Genomic DNA, 20704 nt, shown 5'->3' with positions numbered 1-20704 from the left:
CCTGAGCAAGGAGGCTCCTTTGCTGGTGACTCTAGGGCCTGAGCCCCGTGACACATGCAGCCTGACAACAGGTTTCTGTTGCCCAAGTGACAGACTGCAGGGGCTGAGAGCAGCAAGGCAAGCAGCCAGCAAGTACACCCGCAGCCACTCCCTCATGATTCCAGTGCTGAGCTCTCCCCACACAGTTCTGCTGGTGGGTGCCCCTGCTATCCCAGCCCTGAGCTTCCTCCCACTCGCCCCGTCCCCCCACATAACACATCTCTGGTGCCCCTCAGTCCTAATCCCGCAGCGTCTGTATAGCCCTTGCTAGTCTCGTCTTTATTCACTGGTCAGCTAAACCAGTTCTGGTCACAATGGGGCTGGGGGTCTCTCTTCCTGTTGTTAGGTTTATCGTGCGTGTGATGTGTTCGGTGCTGGGTCTGTTTGTGCGGCAAAGTGACCCCCATCTCCGGGATGCCAATGTCAGGGTTTATATTGCCAACCACGTGACGCACTTCGACCACAGTGTCATCAACCTACTGACCTCGTGCAATACGGTGAGTCATGCAGGGTTCTGGGGCTGCGTCCCCTAGGAGAAGCACTTAGTGACCTGTTCCGGGATTGGGGACTGGCTCCTGGGTCTGTCTTTATTAATGAATAATTGAACAAGCCTTGAGCTTCTCTTTAGGCTTGTATGTTATGGTGTTGGGTTCTGGTTGGTTCAAGTTAAGGAAGGACAGAGAACCGGGTCACCCAAGCAAACATGTAGCCTCTGCCTCCCCTTCCTGGCTCTTTAAATAGACATGAGCAGAAGCACAGCTGGCTTTGGGGCTTTCCCAGGGTGCTGGCTGTTTCCTGTGGGTGCAGAGGGCTGCCTGCACCTGCCCAGGAAGCACTGAGCGATGCTGTGTGGCGAGGGTTTGCTGACAATAGAAATAATAAACACTGGCGCTGTCAAGCCATTATAAAAATTAATCGCCAATAATAACACTGTTAAACAACAATAGAATACCTTTTATTTAAATATTTTTGGATGTTTTCTACATTTTCAAATATATTGATTTCAATTACAAGACAATACAAAGTGTACAGTGCTCACTTTATATTTAATTTTTATTACAATTATTTGCACTGTAAAAAAACAAAAGTATTTTTCAATTTACCTAATACAAGTACTGTAGTGCAATCTCTTTATCATGAAAGTTAAGCTTACAAATGTAGAATTATGTAAAACAAAACAAAAAAACTGCATTCAGAAATAAAACAATGTAAAATTTTAGAGCCTGCAAGTCCACTCAGTCCTACTTCTTGTTCAGTCAGTCGCTCAGACAAACAAGTTTGTTTACATTTACAGGAGATAATGCTGCTCGCTGCTTGTTTACAATGTCACCTGAAAGTGAGAACAGGTGTTCTCATGGTACTGTTGTAGCCGGTGTTGCAAGATATTTATGTGCCAGATGCGCTAAAGATTTCTATGTCCCTTCATGCTTCAACCACTATTCCAGGGGACATGCGTCCATACCGATGACAGGTTCTCCTCGATAACAATCCAAAGCAGTGCGGACCGACGCATGTTCATTTTTATTATCTGGGTCAGATGCCACCAGCAGGAGGTTGATTTTCTTTTTTGGTGGTTCGGGGTCTGTAGATTCCACATTGGAGTGTTGCTCTTTTAAGACTTCTGAAAGCATGCTCCACACCTCATCCCTCTCAGATTTTGGAAGACACTTTAGATTCTTAAACCTTGGGTCGAGTGCTGTAGCTATCTTTAGAAATCTCACATTTGCATTTTGTGAAATCTGCAATGAAAGTGTTCTTAAAACGAACAACATGCTGGGTCATCATCCAAGACTGCTATAACATGAAATATATGGCGGAATGTGGGTAAAAAACAGAGCAGGGGATGTACAATTCTTCCCCCAGGAGTTCAGTCACAAATTTAATTAACACATTTTTTAACAAGTGTCATCAGCATGGAAGCTTATCCTCTGGGATGATGGCCAAAGCATGAAGGGGCATACCAATTTTTAACATATCTGGCACATAAATGCCTTGCAATGCCAGCTACAAAAGTGCCGTGCAAATGCCTGTTTTCACTTTCTGGTGACATTGTAAATAAGAAGAGGGCAGCATTATCTCCTTGTAGGCTCTGAAGTTTTACACTGTTTTGTTTTTGAGTGCAGTTATGTAACAACAACAACAAAATCTACATTTGTAAGTTGCACTTTCATGACAAAAGCAACAAAGAGTCCTGTGGCATCTTATAGACTAACATGTATTGGAGCATAAGTTTTCATGGGTGAATACCCACTTCGTTAGACGCATGTGGTGGAAATTACCAGAGGCAGGTATAAATATGCAGGCCAGAATCAGTCTGGAGATAAGTCAGTTCAGTCAGGGAGGATGAGGCCCTCTTCTAGCAGTTGAGGTGTGAAAACCAAGGGAGGAGAAACTGCTTTTGTAGTTGGCTAGCCATTCGCAGTCTTTGTTTAATCCTGAGCTGATGGGGTCAAATTTGCAAATGACAAAGAGATGACAGAGATTGCACTACAGTATGAGGTGAATTGAAAAATACTATTTCTTTTGTTTATCATTTTTACACTGCTAATATTTGTAATAAAAAATAATATACACTTCGATTTCAATTACAACACAGAATACAATATATATGAAAATGTAGAAAAACATCCAAAATATTTAATACATTTCAGTTGGTATTCTATTGTTTAATAGTGCGATTAAAACTGCGATTAATCATGATGAATCTTTTTAATTGCAATTATTTATTTTTTTAGTGAATCACGTGAGTTAACTGCAATTAATCGATAGCCCTAATAAGCACTCTCCCCTGAGAGGACTTGTATTTTGCGCAGTCCTGAAGGGCAACACGCTTGGTGTGGGGAGGGATGACAAATCTTGTACCCAAGGCCCCTCTCCTCCCGTTCACAGCTGGGGGCCGTTCGGAGGACACCCGGCTGCTGCTGCAGTGTCTGGGGAGGGAAGGGCTCTCGGGCAGTCTGGATCCACATCGACCAGCAGGCTGGAGTCTTAGCAGGGAGACCGGGTGGGGGTCACTAATTTGCCCTTGCTCTTCTCTTGCAGCCTGCGCTGAATGGCACGCCGGGTTTCATCTGCTGGTCACGGGGATTCATGGAGCTAGGGGCAGTGGGGAGCCGGGCAGAGCTGGTGGATTCCCTGAAGGTGTATTCGTCCCATGGGGGGAATCCACCTCTGCTGCTGTTCCCAGAGGAGACAGCCACTAATGGTCGAGTTGGCCTTCTTCGCTTCAGGTAGTGGTGGTGGGGGATGTTCCTGGGGACAGGACTGCCTTGGCCCATCTCTGTGGCCCTTGTTAATCGCTGGGATGTTTCCTTTTCAGCTCCTGGCCGTTCTCAATCCTGGATATGATTCAGCCTGTGGCTCTGCAAGTTCAGAGGCCCTTAATTGCTGTGGTGAGTCTAGAGGTGTGGGGCAAAGAGCCCCTGGCCCATAATGGGTGCGTACAGCTTAGGGGGGTCGTGCTAGAGGGTTACTGTTGCCGTTACTTTGCGCCCTGTGGCCTACTCCTGTGCTTTGGGTTCTTTCCCTCCGTGTCAAACTTCTCAGTGGCCATGTGAGGCAGGCGTTCTGCTTCCTCGCAGGGAATTTCACTGACATCGGCTTTGCCTTTCACACATCTCTTAAGTTCTGATGGCAATATTGGTACGTTTGTGATCTATCGACCTGCCTAGGCAAGGCTCCTCTCTGGGTCCCATCACTAGTATCTCAGCACCCCACCAATTTTAACACACTTATTCTCTCAGTACCCCACGAGATCAGGAAGCGCGATTATCCCCTGAGGGACTACGTGACTCGCCCCCAGGCACATGGGGCTGAGTTCAGGTCTGCCTAGGCTTGCACATGAAGCATAGCCCATTTCTCCTCTCGGATGCTAGTGTTAATATGTTGACAGTGACACTGTTAAATGGGTTGCAGCCATAACGTTTTCAGCTCCCTTAAAGCTGTGACTTGGGGCTTGAGGAGAGGGAAACAGATTTAACAGATAGAGGCAGCGATAAAATGGTGGGGTGAGGGAAAGGAAGGAGTTACTCTGTAATGGGCAGAGGTGGATGGGTGGTTATACAGCTGTCACATGTAGCCAGAGCGAGCACCCTCTCCTGGGCAAGCAAGGACACCCTTCTCCATGGATATTTGCTCAGGCCGAAAGCTGGGCCCTGGGTTAGTCTCACAAGTGCAGGTTCCCTCTCTCAGCAGCAGGGTCAGATGAGGCCTACTAAGCAGGCAGGGACCGCATCTGGAAAGTGTGTTGTCAGAGCAGCTTGTCTGCCCTGACACCCATTAGACCCACAACTTAGAGCAGAAAATAAGGAAAGCAAAGGGACAGACGCCGAGAAATAATAGACAAAAGCCCCCCACCCTACATAAGTCTCTTTCATCCAGGGGTTGTCACTGACTGTCGGGATAACCAAGGAAAGTTCCAGGAGTTCTAGCCACACAGTGCCAGGCTGTGAGGACCAAAGGCTAATTGAGGGGAGCTGCTTAGGGACTAAAATTGACCAGCCGTTATCCATGCAGCCCTCCAAAGGTCTGGACCTACGGTGCTGATTGAAAGAAATGTGACTCTGTATCAGTTTCATAAATGTTATTAAAACTATTGAACAAAATCCAGAAAATATCAGCTAAGCTTCTGTTAATATTGCTAAACTAAACTACAAATTAAACAACCATATAACTATCAAATCAACCAGGTACTTTCAATAGAGGATTGCAATTACATCACCAGATTAATTCAACAAATAATCCACTTTTATAAATCCTAAGAAGGGATCTGAGGAGGAAGCTGTCCATTTGTTCATAAACCCCAACTAAGGAATTTTACCAGTTAATCAAATTTATAATTTGGGAGTGTTAAATGTTTTAATACTGAAACCAAATTATCGAATGTTTAAACCACAGTTTCAGAGCCAATTACAAAGCTACTTCCTTAGCTTTCAGTTCTTGTGTTGTAGTCCTAAGCCCTTCCTAACCCACCCTCCAACAGAGAGTTTATAACAGATCCCAACAAAACTCTGTGACGAGCGGAAGTTTGACCAGTCTTATGTGCCAAAAGTCACACCTGGCAGTAATTTTTTTAGGGCTTCTAAACACAGAATGTAGGACACACTTTGATGGGTGTCTGAGACTTTAAAACTGAGGACCATTGTGGCGTCCCACAGTGGAGACTCAGACACCCTTTGACAGCTTAAAATTGGGGAATGTAAAGGTTGGGACACCTCCCATTTAATACAAACCAAAGAGAAAAAGGAAATTCTAAAGGTAATGGAGCAGCAGTCCCTGAGCCAGACAGATGCTGCTGGCACATCGCTTCTTGCTAGTGGGGGTCTCCTTTGAGTGCGGGGAGAGGCTTGTCTCTGGCTAGTGCGGCCTCTTGATTGATGGGACATAAGTCACAATATTCGGTGATTTGCCTACCACAGAGACTGTAAATCTGATCCTCCAAAATATCAAAAAGAGACATGGGACCACTTGGTGAGGAAGATGACATGGTCTTACCAGAGTGAAAAAGTCTTGAGGTGACATTGTCGCCAGTGTATGGAAAATTTGACCAAAAAATCCTATAAAAGTCTCTGAAGAGTCCTAGTAACAACCAGCCACTCAGCATTCATCCATTAGCAACATTAAAAATAAGTTGGACATCTTTTGGTCAAATTTTGTTAATATTCTCTCAATCAACAATTTAATAATCTATATATGTAGGAATTACGTCGTAAATCAAACTTTATCTTTGAAAGTTTCATCTTGATAGAGAAGTAACTTTAAAATCTCTCAGTGAAATCCATTTAAGAAATAAAAATAAGTTTAAAGTCTGAATTCCCATACAGCCTATTTCTCTCACAAGGTCTTGACGGGTCTGGAAAATCTTCAAGTTTTGTCTGGTCCGGGTGTTCCTTAGCTATGAATTGTCTGTGTAATAGGCGTCCTAGTGCCCAAAACAGATCCAAGCAAGGTCATTGAGTCCAACATTCTTCCTTACTATGGTTCTAGCCAAGATAGTAGGGCCTTCCTGTGAGTCCAGAAAATTGTTCATGGTCCATAGGCCTGAAGCCATTACCAGTCTTTCATTGGAGAGCAGGTTCTGTCAGTTACGAGTGGGGAGGGGGACACACCTGTCTGCTCTGATGGTAGGAGTGGGGCAAGCCCTGGAGCTAGGTAGTCAGTTGGTGCTAGTCCTGTGCATGTCTCCTTGTCATAATCCACATCCCCAATCATCTCAGTCCCTCTTAGTTCGGCCTGGTGAGAAGCAGCCTGCCTGGGTTTGCCTCAGGGTAGGTCTTTGCTGTGCTCTCTCTTCCTTCTTTTGGGCATGTCCGTGCTGTAAGTGCCATGCTGCCCCATCTCGCTGGCTGTGTGTGGCTCTCCCCAGCCGTAGTCTCACTGTGCTCTCTTCCCCAGAGTGTGGCCGACTCCTCCTGGATCACAGAGCTGCTCTGGACCTTCTTTGTTCCCTTCACAGTTTATCAAGTAAGGTACTATCTCTCGCTCGCCTTTGAGGAGGGGGGTGGGGCAGGGCCCTGCTGTGTCCCACTCCTGGCCCTGCCGCTGCCAGTGTCTGGGTCCCAGGCTGTCCAGCTGGGTGCCGAGTCCCTGCTTTTCTCCTCTCCAGGTTCCTGGTGTGGGAGGAGCCTCTTTGGGGGCTCCTGGGTCCTGAGAGGGGGAGAGGGATCCAGTACCAGTGAGGGGTGCCTTGGTCTCCCCGGGTCCTTTTCCCCACGTTTCTCTGCTGTCTTTCCCTTGTCAGCTCCTGCCTCCTCTGTGCTTCGGTGGTTCCCTGCAGTTGGCTCAGCCTTTCCCTCAAGTCGATGCCTCTCCCTGCTGGGAGGCTTCTCCTGACACTCCCCTTCTTCGCTCATTTGAGCAATGCAGGCTGGGCCCCTCTCCCTATGAATCCCAGGGCTTAGCCGATCTCCATCCACCCTTGGCTGGCAGAGCGGCTCAGCATGTCCGTATTACAGCATACAACTCAGTTTGGGGTATCAGTGAGCAAAATCTCCCCTGCTCTTGCCAAAACGCAGCGTCTTGAGGGCACAGTCCCTGAACAGGGCCACTTTCTGGGCTCTTCCCCTCTGTCCCCTTCTCCCTCATTGTGGCAGTGCAGGCTAAAGAGAATCCGCCAAAGAGAAGGAGAGCTGGATCTGTGGGGGAGCTCTCCTTCCCTTCAGTGGGCCTTCGCTGGGCCGGGGAAAGGGTCCGCGTTGAGTCCCTCCCAGCAGGGAACCTGGGGACAGACTGTCCCCTTTTCCCCCAGGCTGTGTCACACATAGCAGTTTTCCTGCCCACACCTTGTGTCTGACCCTGGTGCCCCTGTGTTCTCGCTGCCTCACTGGGGCAGCAGCTCCTCCTCTGGGAACCACGTTAACAGGCCACTGACACCCCTTTTCCTGACAGTTAACAAAGAGTCTAAATCAAATGGGCTCAATTCCTCCCCGGTAACCCCCCCTTCCCAATCCACCTCCCTCCTCTGCCACATCTCTCGTTCGCGTTGCTACCCCTGGGGCTTGGCCCTGTTGCTGGGCCAGGGGAGCTCGGTTTCACGGTGGACTCGGGAGGGCCCTGGTGCCCAGGCTCTCAGCCACGCCAAGAGCAGTCAGCCCAGTGCTGTTGTCTCCCATCAGGTGGATGCCGCCAGTCTTCAGACAAGCTGATGAGCCGAATGAGGAGTTTGCGCTCCGAGTTCAGGAGGTAGGAGGGGCCTGGGGGAGGGAGAGCTGGGGCTGCTGCAGTTGCAGGGCGTCCTAGAGGAGGCTTGGGACTGGATCGGTGGGTGTGAGCAGTGTCTGTGTTGGGGACAGAGAGCGTCTCCAGGGAGGGGCCAGGGTGTGTGTCTGGATGGAGGGGGTATCCCTGCGCCCATATTCGTTACCCCCCAATTTGCCATACCCCTCATGGCCTGCTATTTATTTGCCCCTCCCCAGCTCCGTGCACACGGCCAGGCTGGCTAATGGGAATGAGGGTATAGAAATGGAATTTACCACAGCCGAGGGGAAAGCAAAGCTCAGAGCCTAGTGTGCTGACGCTGGGGAAGACCAGGTCACCTCCATCCCAGAGCACAGGGAGAGCTAGCACGTGACACTGCTAGGGAGGTAGTAAGGATTTCTACGAATCTGTCAAATGCAGAGTGGTGCTGTCTGGCACGAATAGCCAACAAAGTGCCAGTATTTGTGGCAATCTCCCTGTTACCCGCACACTCTAGGACACCCTACCTTTACCCTTCTGTGGGCTCAAGGCATAACCCGGTTAATTTAGGCATCCACACCCTTTCCCAGTTCCTACAGCTCCGGATGAAAGGCACCTACCCTTTCCCAGTTCCTAGGGCTCAGGGCATAATCTTCTGCAGGTTTGCAGGGCCTTTTACCAGCAAAAAGCTCCTTACACAGTAATATAGTAATATCCTTAAACTCTATTTATTAACAGTTACCAAAAGAGAATACACGTGCTAAGCATACAATGCTCACCACTCCCAGTAAGGCATGCAAATTTGTCCTGGTGGCCAGTCAGGATCAGGTTGTCCAGGCAGTGGTTCTCAACCAGGGGTACAGGTCTTCTAGGGGGTACATCAACTCATCTAGATATTTGCCGAGTTTTACAACAGGCTTCCATAAAGGAACTGGCAAAGTCAATACAGAGGCCTGGTCCACACTAGGACTTTAATTCGGATTTAGCTGCCTTAATCCGAATTAACCCTTCACCCGTCCACACTACAGAGCCAGTTAATTCGAATTAAAGGGCCCTTTAAATCGATTTCTGTACTCCACCTCGACGAACGGAGTAGAGCCTAAATCGATTTTGTTAATTCGAATTAGGGTTAGTGTGGACGCACACCACCGAATTACTGTGTTTAAGTTAATGGGGTAGTGTGGCCGCACACCACCGAATTAATGTGGTTTAAAACCGAATTAAGGTGCTTAGTGTGGCCGCGCACAATCGAATTTATACAACCTGTTTCCCAAATTCGAATTATCTAAATTCGGATTAATCCTGTAGTGTAGACATACCCAAACTAAAATTTCATACAGGAAAAAATGAGTCAGCAATTTTTCAGTAATAGTGTGCTGTGAAAAGAACGAGAGTCCTTGTGGCACCTTAGAGACTAACACATTTATTTGGGCATAAGCTTTCGTGGGCTAAAAACTGAAGTGGGTTTTAGCCCATGAAAGCTTGTGCCCAAATAAATGTTAGTCTCTAAGGTGCCACAAGGACTCCTCGTTCTTTTTGCTGATACAGACTAACACAGCTACCCCTCTGAAACCTGTCAGTGGGCTGTGACACTTTCTTATTTTAATGTCTGATTTTGTAAGCAAGTAGTTTTTAAGTGAGGTGAAACTTGGGGGTACGCAAGACAAATCCGACTCCTGAAAGGGGTACAGTAGTCTGGAAAGGTTGAGAACCACTGGTCCAGGGACTCCAGCTTCTGCACAAGATAGTTGGCAGGATGTGGAGGTCTGGCAGCTCTGATCTTGGGCTGTATCTGAATTCCGTTCCAAAGTATTTCTGTTTGGACCCCAATTAGTTAAACTTGAGTCCTGGTTAGCTACACCTTAACCCAGGGGTGGGCAAACTTTTTGGCCTGAGGGCCGCATTGGGTTTCGGAAATTGTATGGAGGGCCGGTTAGGGGAGGCTGTGCCTCCCCAAGCAGCCAGGTGTGGCCTGGTCCCTGCCCCCTATTCCTCCCCCCCACCCCCGTTTCTTGCCCCCCGACAGCTGCCCCGGGACCCCTGCCCCATCTAACCCCCCCGACCGCCCCCGGAACCCCACCCAACCCCATCTCTCATTCCTGAATGCTCCTCCCCCCCGGGAACCCTGCACCATCCAACCACCCCTTCTCCCTGACCGCCCCCGGAACCCCTGCCCCCCGCTGCCCCATCCAACCCCCCCTCCTTCCTGACTGCCCCCCAGGACCCCTGCACCCATTCAAAACCCCCCCCGTTCCCTGCCCTCTGACCGCCCCGACCCCTATCATATCCCCGCCCCCTGACCAACACCCCGAATTCCTCTGCCCTCCATCCAACCCCCGCTGCTCCCTGCTCCCTTACCGCGCTGCCTGGAGCACCGGTGGCTGGCGGCGCGGCTGTGGCGGGAGCCAGCCATGCCACTGCGCAGCACAGAGCACCGGGTCAGGCTGCGGCTCTGCAGCTGCGCTGCCCGGGTGGCACAGTGAGCTGAGGCTGCGGGGGAGGGGGAACAGCAGGGGAGGACCCGGGGGCTAGTGGGAACAGCAGGGGAGGACCCGGAGGCTAGCGTCCCAACCAGGAGCTCAGGGGCCGGGCCAGGTGTGGCCCGCGGGCTGTAGGTTGCCCACCTCTGCCTTAACCAATCATTTTAAACTAAAGTACTACAAAATAATTCTTTGACCAATCCTAACATATTGTGAAACAATTGTTTAACCAATCATACACCACCACCTTAGTTGATTTAAATCTTGCAAAATTAGTCACAGACAGACAGAAACAAAGAACCAGACAGAGACACTAGAGATAAACAGTAGAGAAGTGGGGACCATAAAGGCATAACAATAAAGAAGTAGGGATTTCACGATCACAGCTGTTGATAAGTGATTCTTTGCCAGACAGAATGCATCATTTTCTTTAAACATCTTAAGATCAGTTTCTTTATCTGGTGGTGATGGTGCTATTAGGACAGGAACGCTGCTTTCTTAACTGCCCCAAAATTCATTGTTGTAATGGAATGGGAGCCTGTGACTTTCTGCTTCTTTGCTCCTGTCCTAATGTGGCGGCAGAAAAAGGCCTCAGACCTTACACTTGGGCACACAGGTGCATTGTGGTGCTTGGATCTTGTTGCCCTGGGCATGACTGTGCTGACTCTCTCCTGTGTGTTTTCTGTAGCTTTTGGCCGTGGAGCTTGGCGTGGTTTCTACGCGACTCACCGCAGCGGATAAAGCTGAGCATATGAAGAGGCTGAGACACACCCCGCCTCACCTCTTTGCCCCAGGTATGTGTCTGCCCTCCCTGCTGTGGAGCACGTGCCTGGGCTCCGGCAGAGCCCCTCCTACTGTCCGCTCTCTGCCTTGGTGGCTGCCCTGGTCTGCTGGGGAGGGAAAAGGACGTGCTCCTCCAGTGTCAGCCCCCTCCCTGGGGAAGCAGGAGGCACTCCTGGGAAAGGGCGTTACCTCAGCCTGCCTGCTCCAGACTGGGATAAGGGCAGACCTGGTGAGGTGGGGGGTCCCCTTATAGAGCCCGTAGAAGCTAGAGATGCCAGCGGGTCATCGCTCCCCTGGCCAGCCTAGCTTGGGCCTTGCACTCTCCCCTGGGCTGCCTGTTCATGCCTCTGTTCTTACTCCTGCAGCCTCAAGCCAGTCCTTGGTTGCCAGGCCCAGGGCATCTCCCAGCCTGGCTGGTGTCGGGCCTCTTGCTCCCGAGGATGTGCGGCTCACGGAGATGGCCCAGCGGGTCAAGGAGGTGCTCCCACATGTGTCTCTGGGAACCATCAGGAGAGACCTGGGTAAGCGCATACCTGGGACCTTCGTGCGGACCCTGTGGGGCAGAGACTGGCTGCTGCCCTTCAACACCCGGCGTGGAGGCCTGGGGACTGCTGTGCTATGGGGCTCGTTGGGACATGGAGAACCCCTGCACAGGTCCCTTAGCTTCAGCAGCAGCTCCCCCTCTAACCGAGCCCCTGTGTCCCCACAGCCCAGACCAACTGCGTGGACACTACCATCGCCAACCTCCTGGAGGGCCAGGTGCCCCTCCTCCCCGAGGACAAGGATCCGGAGCCTGGCCTGCTTGCTCCGTCAACGTCCCAGACTCCAGCGGCCTCCACCCCTCAGTGCCCTGCAGCTTCATCCTCCTCCAAGGTGCCTGCTGGTGGGACATTGAGAGGGGGACCTGGGGAGGCTGAACCCGCTGGCCCACAGGCGCTCTCAGGGCTGCGCTGGGGCCTGCCCCCAAGAGCTGGTAGCGGGTTCGAGAGAGCTGGGACTGCCGAGGAAGGAGACAAGTCAGGGCCAGGAACGGGGGTGATGGGCTCCTCTCCCTCGCTAGACCCAACTCATGGCCTGGCAGTGTGGGGAGCTGGGCACCATGGGCTGGTTCAGCTGTGGCCACCCAAGCTCCGGCCTGTGATGCTAATGGGACTGGAGACTTCTGCAGCCTCTAGTACTGACGCTCTCCGTGAGAGGCGCGGGTGCTGAGGTCATGATAAGGTGCGTGGGGAGGGGTGGGTGCTGGGCTACTTGGCAGCTTGCCTGGCCATGCAGTGTGGCTGCTCCCTGAATGCTCTCTTCCCCCAGCCCTCTGTGAAGCTCTTTGCGAAGTCCCCTGTGGAGAGGCATTTGTCCCTGCAGGAGCGGAAACATGTGCTGTATGCCTACGCCAGGAGGTGAGTCCCTTCTGTGTCTCAGGACCCCTGCCTCTGCCATGGTCACAGCAAGGGTGGTCGGCATTCCTGGGTCTGTATCTATGCTCTGCCCAGCTCCGGGCAAGGGTGCTGGTGCGCAGCAGAACCCTGCCTCCCAGCACAGGATGGTGGCTAGGGAAACATGGCTGGATTTGGCTCCTTTTCCAGCGTGTGACCCTCTCCGTGGTTCTGGGGCAGCTCTCACCAGTTTGTCAGCACCCCGGAGCCTAGGGCCGTCTCCCTGGGCTGGACATAGGGCTGTCCTCTCCCTGCTGTATTCAATCAGTAAATTAAAGGATAAGCACATAATTAACGCCAGTCCATGTGGCTTTATGGCAAATGGGGCTTGTCAAGCCGTGTTTAATCCTTTGGTATTGTGAGTGTGGTTGATAAAGGTAACTGTGCACCTGTGATATGCCTGCACAACATTCTCATTAGAAACTTAGCACCCGGCGTGTGGCAGAACGGGCTGATGAGGTCCTGGGGAGCCAGGCGTGTGCATAGGAGTAGAGTGAGGATTCTCCTGTCTACGCAGCACTGGTGCAGCCGGTGCTGAAATGCCGCCCCAGCTCCGGGACACATTTTAACCAAGGGTGTTGGAAAACTGGAGAGGATACAGAAAGGAGCCAGGGAAACGGTTGGCGGGTGGAGAAAATGCCTGGCAGCCGGAGACTTACAGGCTCATTCTGTTTAGCTGAGTGAAAAGGAGACTGAGAGGTGACTTGATTTCACTGAGAGGAAATCCTGGGGACTAAAGGCTCTTTAATCTAGCAGAGAGAGGCAGAACAAGACCCACCCTGGAAGTCAAAGCCAGACCTAATCCAATTAGAACTAAGGGGTGATTAACCGTTGGAACAGACTCCCAGGGGCAGTGGTGGATTCTCCATCTCAGGGATGAGGGAAAGCAGGTGCAGATAGAGCTGAGGGGAGAGGCTTTCCCTGTTGAGAATCTGACTCATTGATACAACGGGGCTTCTCCGGTTCTTTTAGAGCATGTATCCCAGCACTCTCGTCAGAGCACCCAGAGCTAATGACCACGTTGTTTTGCTTGCAGAGCTAGAGTGCAGTGTGACCTGGGCTGACATGAGCCTCTGCCTTCTGTCCCCTGGGAGTACTGGGGTTACAAAGCCAGGCTCATGGGGGAGGCGGGGGGGGGTGTCCCTGACTGGGGATTCCACATAGGCAGGCCAAAGAGCCCGAGTTTCTGAAGAGGACTGACCTTGGGGGTAGTCTGGGTCTGCCTTTCTGGAACACACTAGTTCTTCAGTGTGTGTCAGCGTGGATCCCGCTGTGGGTGAGCATGCGCCTCATGCACACCAGACCGGAGGCTTTTCAGAATAGCGGCATCTGCCCCGGCTGGCACGAGCCCTCTGCTGCCTCGCTCTCCCATACGATGCATGAAGGGTGGGGCAGCTGGACCACCCATGGCACTGAAATGCAACCCGGAGTTCTCAGCTCAGGCTAAACTTTATTAAAATTTCCAAAGTCCTCAGAATCGCTTCTGATCGACTGGTTGTCAGCCATGAACGGATCCCACCATCGGGACTGAATTCCAGTAGTCAGACTTACCCATACAGGCTCCTTATAGTGGACTCTGCCCTGTGGGCTTCCAGCCCGGTCCATCCTGCACTGGACTCGTTCCCCTGAAGGATGGACGCTGTGGGTGTCTCTTACCTGGGGGAATTGCGTATTCACTGTGCTTGGCCTTCTCTGCCAGACTGTGTGCGGTGTGAGACGCAAGGCTGAAACTCCACCTTCTGGAACAGTCCATGAAGGTCTTGTCAGAGCCCCGGGAAACAAGCTGCAGCAGCAGCAGCACCGTCTTGGGCAGACTCAGGCAGTGAGTACTGAGAACTCAGCACTGAGGAAGGATCCGTCAAGACAGTGGCATTGAAGCCAGCCTCGGCATCCATGTCGAAGCTGGCACCGGCACCGCTAGGATCAAAGTCAGGGACCAAGAGGGGCTGCTCTGAGCAGCGAGGCAGAAATGAAGAAGGAGCTGGGTGTCCTCCCATAAGGACAGACTGCACAGCCTCCAAGTCCTCCAAGCCCCATGCGAGATCAAGGGCTGTGGAGATGGAGTCCTGCTAGCACGGAGCCTGGCTCTGGAGAAGCACCGGAGCCACCCAGAGAGTCGATTGTACTCCTGTGACATAGTTTGGCCCTGTGGGATGCTGCAGCCCACCGTGGCCAGCATGGAGAAGCCAGTCTCCACCCTCGAGGAAAAGGAAGATCTCTCTCTTCCCCCCCCCCCCCCCCCCCCCCCCCCCCCCCGCCCAAGCAGGCCATTGACACATGAACACCAGGAATAGCCAGCTCCAGGGGCAGAGCAATGTGACGCCCCCTCTCAGCACTGAAGATCTCTCCCGTTATCACCAGTGTCTTCAGCACTGCTGCCGGCACTGGATGACTTTCAATTGTTCCGGGAGCTCCTTGCGAGTGTGCTGGGACCCTCGGCATGTTGGAGAAATCTCACAAGCTGTTTGACCCCCTCTTGGCTTCTGGTCCGGCAGGATCAGCCTCCCAGCCAACAGGAGGGACTGCTGGACCCCGCTATTGGGCTGTGGCCACAGGGAAGCGAATGGGGAAGTGATTGACAAGCAGTCCCAGGTACCGGCCTCCGTGGGATTTGAGTTCTTGTACACTCAGCTGACCCAGCCTCCTTTGTCGTGTTTGCTAGGAAGAGACGTTGAGGTTGAGCTAAAGCACAAGGACCCCAGATGTCTCGACCTGCTTGGGAAGAATTCATACTCCAGCTTCGCTGCAGCTGTGCGTGGCTAACTGTCAGGCCCTGCTGGCCAAGTACAACTTCCTGACGTGGGACAGGGCGACACCCTCATGACAGCAGAGCAGAACTCAAGGATGTAAAGCAGCTGGTGGCAATGCTTCTGAGACCATGGCCAGGTCGTTGGGCACCACGGTGGCCATAGACAGTGCACCGTGGCTCCGGGCTGTGATAGAGGATGTACCCTGTGAAGGCTCCAGGCTGCTGAGCAAGAAGGGGGCCAGCCCTCTGCACTCACTGAAGGACTCAAAAGCCACCTTGCACTCTCTGGGGACTTGCACCCCTCCATTCAACAGGCCATTGCATCCCCAACCTCAGTGCAGCACTCACTGTCCTGCCACCCCATACAGTCAGAATGTCATGCCAAGAAGCTGCCAAGATACAACATGGGCACCAACCTTCCTTTTCCTCGGCAGCACACCCGCTCCGTCACACGTCAACGGATCGACAAGACAGTCGAGAGCTGCATTGGAGAACACAACCTTCAGAAGCCACCTAGCCCCATCCCACCTGGCATCATCTGTCATCACGTCAGACAAACGGATGTTACAAATCTTTGCCTGGGGCCACCCCATCCCTCTTCCATGAGAGCTTGCGACAAGCGGAAGAAGCCTGTTGCTACATCTAGAAGACATGGCAAAGGTCCCAACAGAGATTGGGGGAAGATGCTTCTACTGGTATTTCCTCACTCTAAAGGAGAAGGGAGGTCCGGTCATCTTCCAATCCTAGACTTGAGGACGCTGACCGAACACATTCACTGTCTCGGGGTCAGGATGGGTAACACCTGCCTCCATCATCACCTCTCTCCAAGCTCAAGACTGGTTCATAGCGCTTGATTTGCAGGGTGTGTACCCGCCCACAGGAAGTACCTCAGATTCACAGTGGGGCCCAACCATTATCAGTGCCGGGTTCTGCCCTTCAGACTCTCCGGTGCTGAGTGTGCGCCAAAGGTCTTGCTGTAGAGGCAGCACATGTAAGAAGCCAGGGAATCCATTTCTGTCCATACCTGGACAACTGGCTGGTCAGGGGCAGATCCCAGCAGGAGACTGGAACAGCCTTACAATACGACCTTTCCCTGTTCTCGCAGCTAGGACTCCTTGTGAATTAAAGAAATATCTCTCACTGTTGCAGACAATAGAGTTCACAGGAGCTCGGACTGATTCCAGATCAGCCAGGACCGACCTGCTGGAGGATGGATTCCAGTTTCTTCAGTCAGAGGTAATTGATCTACGGGCAAGACCGACAGTGCATGTGTGTCTGGGACTCTCAGGCCATGCGCCAACATGTGCATATGTGATGCCACTTGCCAGACTCCCCCTATGGCCGTCACAGCTGTGCCTGAGGTCCATGTATTCCCCATCCAGACATCATGAACGAGTGGGTCACAGTCCCTCAGATCCTGGGAGAGCCTGCCTGGCGGCTAGACCTGGGGAGCGTGAGAAAAGGGGTGGCGTTCTCTGGCCACTCCCTGACAACTCTTATCATGGATGCGTCAGGGACACACTGCGGTGCCTGCAGATGCAAGGCACATGGTCTCATTGTGAGCTGAACCTACCCAGGACTGTCCTGGAGCTGAGGGCCTATATAGCGTTCCTGCCTGTTCTTCCGAACTCCACCATGCAAATCCTGCCAGCACATCTGGGCAGCGCTCGATCATCCCGGAAGCCATCAAGCTCTAGGAATAGTACCATCAACATGGGCCGACCCCACTGGCTGTCCCCCTTCCGGGGTCGGCAACAACCTGGATGACTTCCTGAGCACACCAGGGAGCCAGCCACGAGTGGTCACTGCAGAAGTCCATCCTAGACGCCCACCATACACTTCTTGGCCACAGAGCACACCACCAAGGGTCTGAACTTCTGTTCCATGGGAGGCCTGAGCCCGGGTTCCCTGCTGGGTGCCTTTTTCCTCTGACACAAGATAGACCGGACATGGCTATAATCATCCCGATGGCCCCTGGCCAAGAGAGTTTTGGCTCTGACCTGTTACAGATGTCCAGGGGCAGCGTCCTCCCCTCCCCTAATATTCCTCCTGGCTTGTATCAGTGTAATAGTTCAGAACCAAGATCAGAGATGCACTGAGAGGGCCTCGATGCTGGCTGGCCGAGCCCTACTGAACTTGCAGGGTGCAGTTGCTGCCAGGATATTTTTATGCAAAACAAGAAACCTTCCACCAGGAAAGCTTATTCCTCGAGATGGAAGAAATTCTCCAAATGGGCAACTCCCTGTCACGCTGACCCGGCGGAGGCTCTTGTGCCGTATTCTGCTTTACCTCCCACCTTGCTGCAATATCTGCGCGTCACACCGTGGTCCAGTCGTATTCTGACTTCTCCCACCCTACGGCATCAGAATTCCTCCAGGGGCCTCCTTCATGCTTTCCTGCCTGCCAGAGACCTGACTCACGTGGGACCGTTTCTGATTATGGGGCCCAAAAATTTACCTTAATTATAACCTCAGTTGTGTTTAAAAAAAAAAAAAAAGTGAAAGTTCCTAAGACATCACAATAACCCGTAACATTTTGCCTAGGAATTAACCATCCGCCACCTGACTACCAAGATGGTCTGGCCATCGCCTCAGCTTGGAAGGTCAGCAAGCGCCAAGCCCTTCCACGTCCTTCCATAGGGACATGGTGGTGCTGAAACTGTGCCCCAGGTTCCACCCTATGGTGGTCTCAGAATTCCACCTGACCAGGCCGTTACCGACCCGCCGTCTGCATGCTTTGCACATTGCCAGAGCTCTGCTCTGTTACCAGCAGCTCAGGCCTTTCAGGCTGCCTCTTTGTGGCCATATCCCAGAGCATCTCCAAGTGGAGCCCACCATGCACAGCCGCCTGCTTTCGGCCGCCTAGGGAGGCTCTCCCTCCAGATGGCCAGGCGCACGTCACCGGGCTCCCTCCGGACTGCTGCACTCGGAGAGCTGCAAGGCAGCTATGTGGAGTAACTTACGGACTTGGGTTAAACATTGTGCGCTTGCTAAGGCAGCCGGCCGCATGCCAAGCTCAGGAGAGCAGAGCTGCCGTCTGTTCGACTGGCTCCCCCTCATCGTGCAGGGAGGATGCTGCTTGCCAGCCACCCGCAGAGGGATCCACGCTGACACGGACCCGAAAGCAGAGAGCAGTTACTTACCCCCCAGGGAGTGGTCCCTCATGACCTGTTCCTGCTCTCGCAGTCCTGTCATCTGGGCTTTGGATTGCGAGGGGGCAGCAGAAGGGTCGTGGCTGCATCTCGAGGAACCATGGTGCTGCAGGCGCAGTGCCCGGTCTCTGCGCTTTAGTCAGATGCAAGTGATGGGGCTGAGGCGGAGTAATGGGGGCCTGTGCTCTACAGAAGGTCAGAGCCGATGAGCCAGGGGTCCCAGAGCAGAGTGTAGGGGGTGCGAGCGTGCAGGGTCCCCCTCCACCATGGAGGCACTGCCCCCTCCCTCCGTGACATGGTGCTGGGTTATTCTCCCAGGCCTCTGCCTGTGTCTGAACCCAGGTCCTCTGGGCTCTTGCTGGGGAGGCAGCTCCCCCCAGTTTGATGCCATCTGAATAGAACCCAGGAGTCCTGGCTTCCAGTTCCTGATGTGCCTAGTAGGCCACTCTAGCTGCCATCCTGGGGGTGATCCATTCCCTCCCCACACTCCTCTGCTGCCTAACTAATGGACTCTTCCTGCCCCACAGGAGATACACGGAGAAATATGGGACGCCGCAGGGTGATGGGAGCCACTGAGGTGCCCCTCACCCTCCTGCCTGTGGCGTGCGCAGGGCTCGGGCCCGTTGGGAGCGTGACTTCAGCATGGCCGTTTTGCATGATTCACAGCACTGCAGTGGGATCCCAAAGCCTCCGAACCAGCACGCTTGAGATGCAGCGGGGCCTTCGCGGCGTGTGCCAGCCCAGGCAGGCAGTGCCCAGCTGCCCACGGTGGGGCAGTAAGTGCCTGTGTATCCCCGCATCACACCCGACCTGCCTCCGGCTAGCCAGACAGGGTTGGACAGCTGAAACCGGGCTGCCCTGCCCCCACCCCCATGGGGGACTGGACTCAGCACCAGCCTGGCCCAGCCTTCTCCACTTGGGCTGTTGTGTTAAACTGGCTGAAGGGGGTTTCTTCTCAGCTACAAAAATAAATCTGACTCTCTTACGGCCAGGTCCCAGGGCTTGAGATCACTGGGGGGTGGGGGGAGCCTTCTGACCTCTCTGGGGAGGTAGGGGGAAGGGAGGGGAGAGGGGCTCCTCTTCCAGGCCAAGCTTTAACCAAGGGGGCCCAGTGTTCTGGTCCTGAAGCTGCCCGGGCCTGACCCTGGAGAACTGCAGGCGCCTTAGCACTGGTGGCTGTAGGCCCCAGTTATTTCGAGTGTCTCTGTCCCTGTTCTCAGTCCTCTGGCTGTCCCAGGGTGGTGCTCGTGCCACCCCGGCCGGGTTTGGGCTCAGGCCTCCCACTGGCACTGTTAGATGGGCAGAGGTACCGGGGGTGCGGGACAGGCTCGGTTGGGGGTGAGTCCCACAGCTGCAGAAAGATTGCTGCATGGCAGGCTCTTGGGAGACCCTCTGGGCGGGCGGAGGACAGAAGCGATGCCCGAAGGAGAGCGCTCCCCTGTGCCTCCCTCATGTGCTCCCTGTGTGGGGCGGTGGGGGTGGACAGGTTCCACCCTCTGAAAACTCTGTGAAGAAAGGGGTCTGTCTTTTCTTTGCCTGGCACCTGAGCTCTGCCCTGCGGAGCAGCTCCTCCCCCAGCTGCTCAGGGGCTCGCCGACCCTCCTGGAGCAGGAGAGAGGGGGCTGGCGCAGGGTCCACTGCGGCCCGGGAGCATAGACCTGTGTTCCTGGAGCTTTAGCTCCGTCCTCTGGGTGGAGTGAGTGGCCCATCCCCTCCTCTTCCTGCAGCTGGCCTATTGAGCGCCAGAGGCACCAGCTCCCTCACTTTTGAATAATTGGCTGCAAATGAGAACTGATGGTGAGTGACACGCTGCTGCAGCCGCCAAGTCCCGCTCAGCTGCCCCCTGGGCGAGGAGCTGCTTTGAATGGGATCCCTGGGGTTCTCCCACTGCATGGCAGGGTCGGTGGTCTCCGCTGCAAAGGGACGCAGGCCCAGCTCGGGGCTGGGCAGGGGACGGGGCACTGACTTTCCATTGGGACGTGGTGTGGGGGGAGGTGACCAGGAATGGGCATGGTGCTAGGACAGAGGAGAATGCCATGCTCTGCCTGCCGGCCTGCCCCCTGCACTGCCCTGGTGTGCGGAGCTGGGCCTGGTGACACATGCACAGGAGTGAGGGCTGGGCCCAGCAGGCCGAGTCCCAGCCAGCTCGGCTTTCGCTTTAAAAAAATCAGCTGCGGGTGTCTGCAAAGACAATCAGGAAACGTATGTGCCCAATGCAGGGCTGCCTGCCTGAGTCTGCTCAGAGCCTGGAACAGAAGGGGTGCTGCCTGTGCAGGGCCCTAGATCTGTCACTCACAGCTCCACTCCTCCAGCAGTCTCTGCTGCCCCCACCCAGCAGGACCTCTGTGGGGCACTTTGCTAACAAGCTGCTCTGGAAGGGGGGGGGGGGGGGGGG

General features: G+C 53.5%; 2 protein-coding genes across 2 annotated transcripts in view; both read left to right on the top strand.

Moving 5' to 3' along the window:
• LOC112116269 (lysyl oxidase homolog 3B-like) overlaps nt 1-281 on the top strand; it is a 44492-nt gene extending 44211 nt beyond the window's left edge. The window contains exon 12 of the mRNA XM_026658367.1: nt 276-281. Within this exon, the coding sequence (XP_026514152.1) occupies nt 276-281 (6 nt within the window). The remainder of the gene's footprint in view (nt 1-275) is intronic.
• Nucleotides 282-338: 57 nt separating this feature from the next.
• AUP1 (AUP1 lipid droplet regulating VLDL assembly factor) lies at nt 339-19294 on the top strand. The gene is made up of 10 exons (XM_029913056.1): nt 339-536; nt 3082-3269; nt 3359-3431; nt 6433-6506; nt 7653-7719; nt 10882-10987; nt 11342-11497; nt 11686-11849; nt 12285-12373; nt 18837-19294. Exons 1-10 carry the CDS (start codon nt 354-356, stop codon nt 18883-18885), a joined length of 1149 nt encoding a protein of 382 aa, XP_029768916.1. The 5' UTR covers nt 339-353; the 3' UTR covers nt 18886-19294.
• The last annotated feature ends 1410 nt before the right edge of the window (nt 19295-20704 follow it).

The sequence above is a fragment of the Terrapene carolina genome, unplaced genomic scaffold (assembly GCF_002925995.2).
Source record: "Terrapene carolina triunguis isolate 2854851 unplaced genomic scaffold, T_m_triunguis-2.0 Scaffold431, whole genome shotgun sequence".
Classification (NCBI taxonomy): Eukaryota; Metazoa; Chordata; order Testudines; family Emydidae; genus Terrapene; species Terrapene triunguis.
The sequence above is the reverse complement of the archived record's forward strand: the minus strand, read 5'-3'. Positions and strand labels throughout refer to the sequence as shown.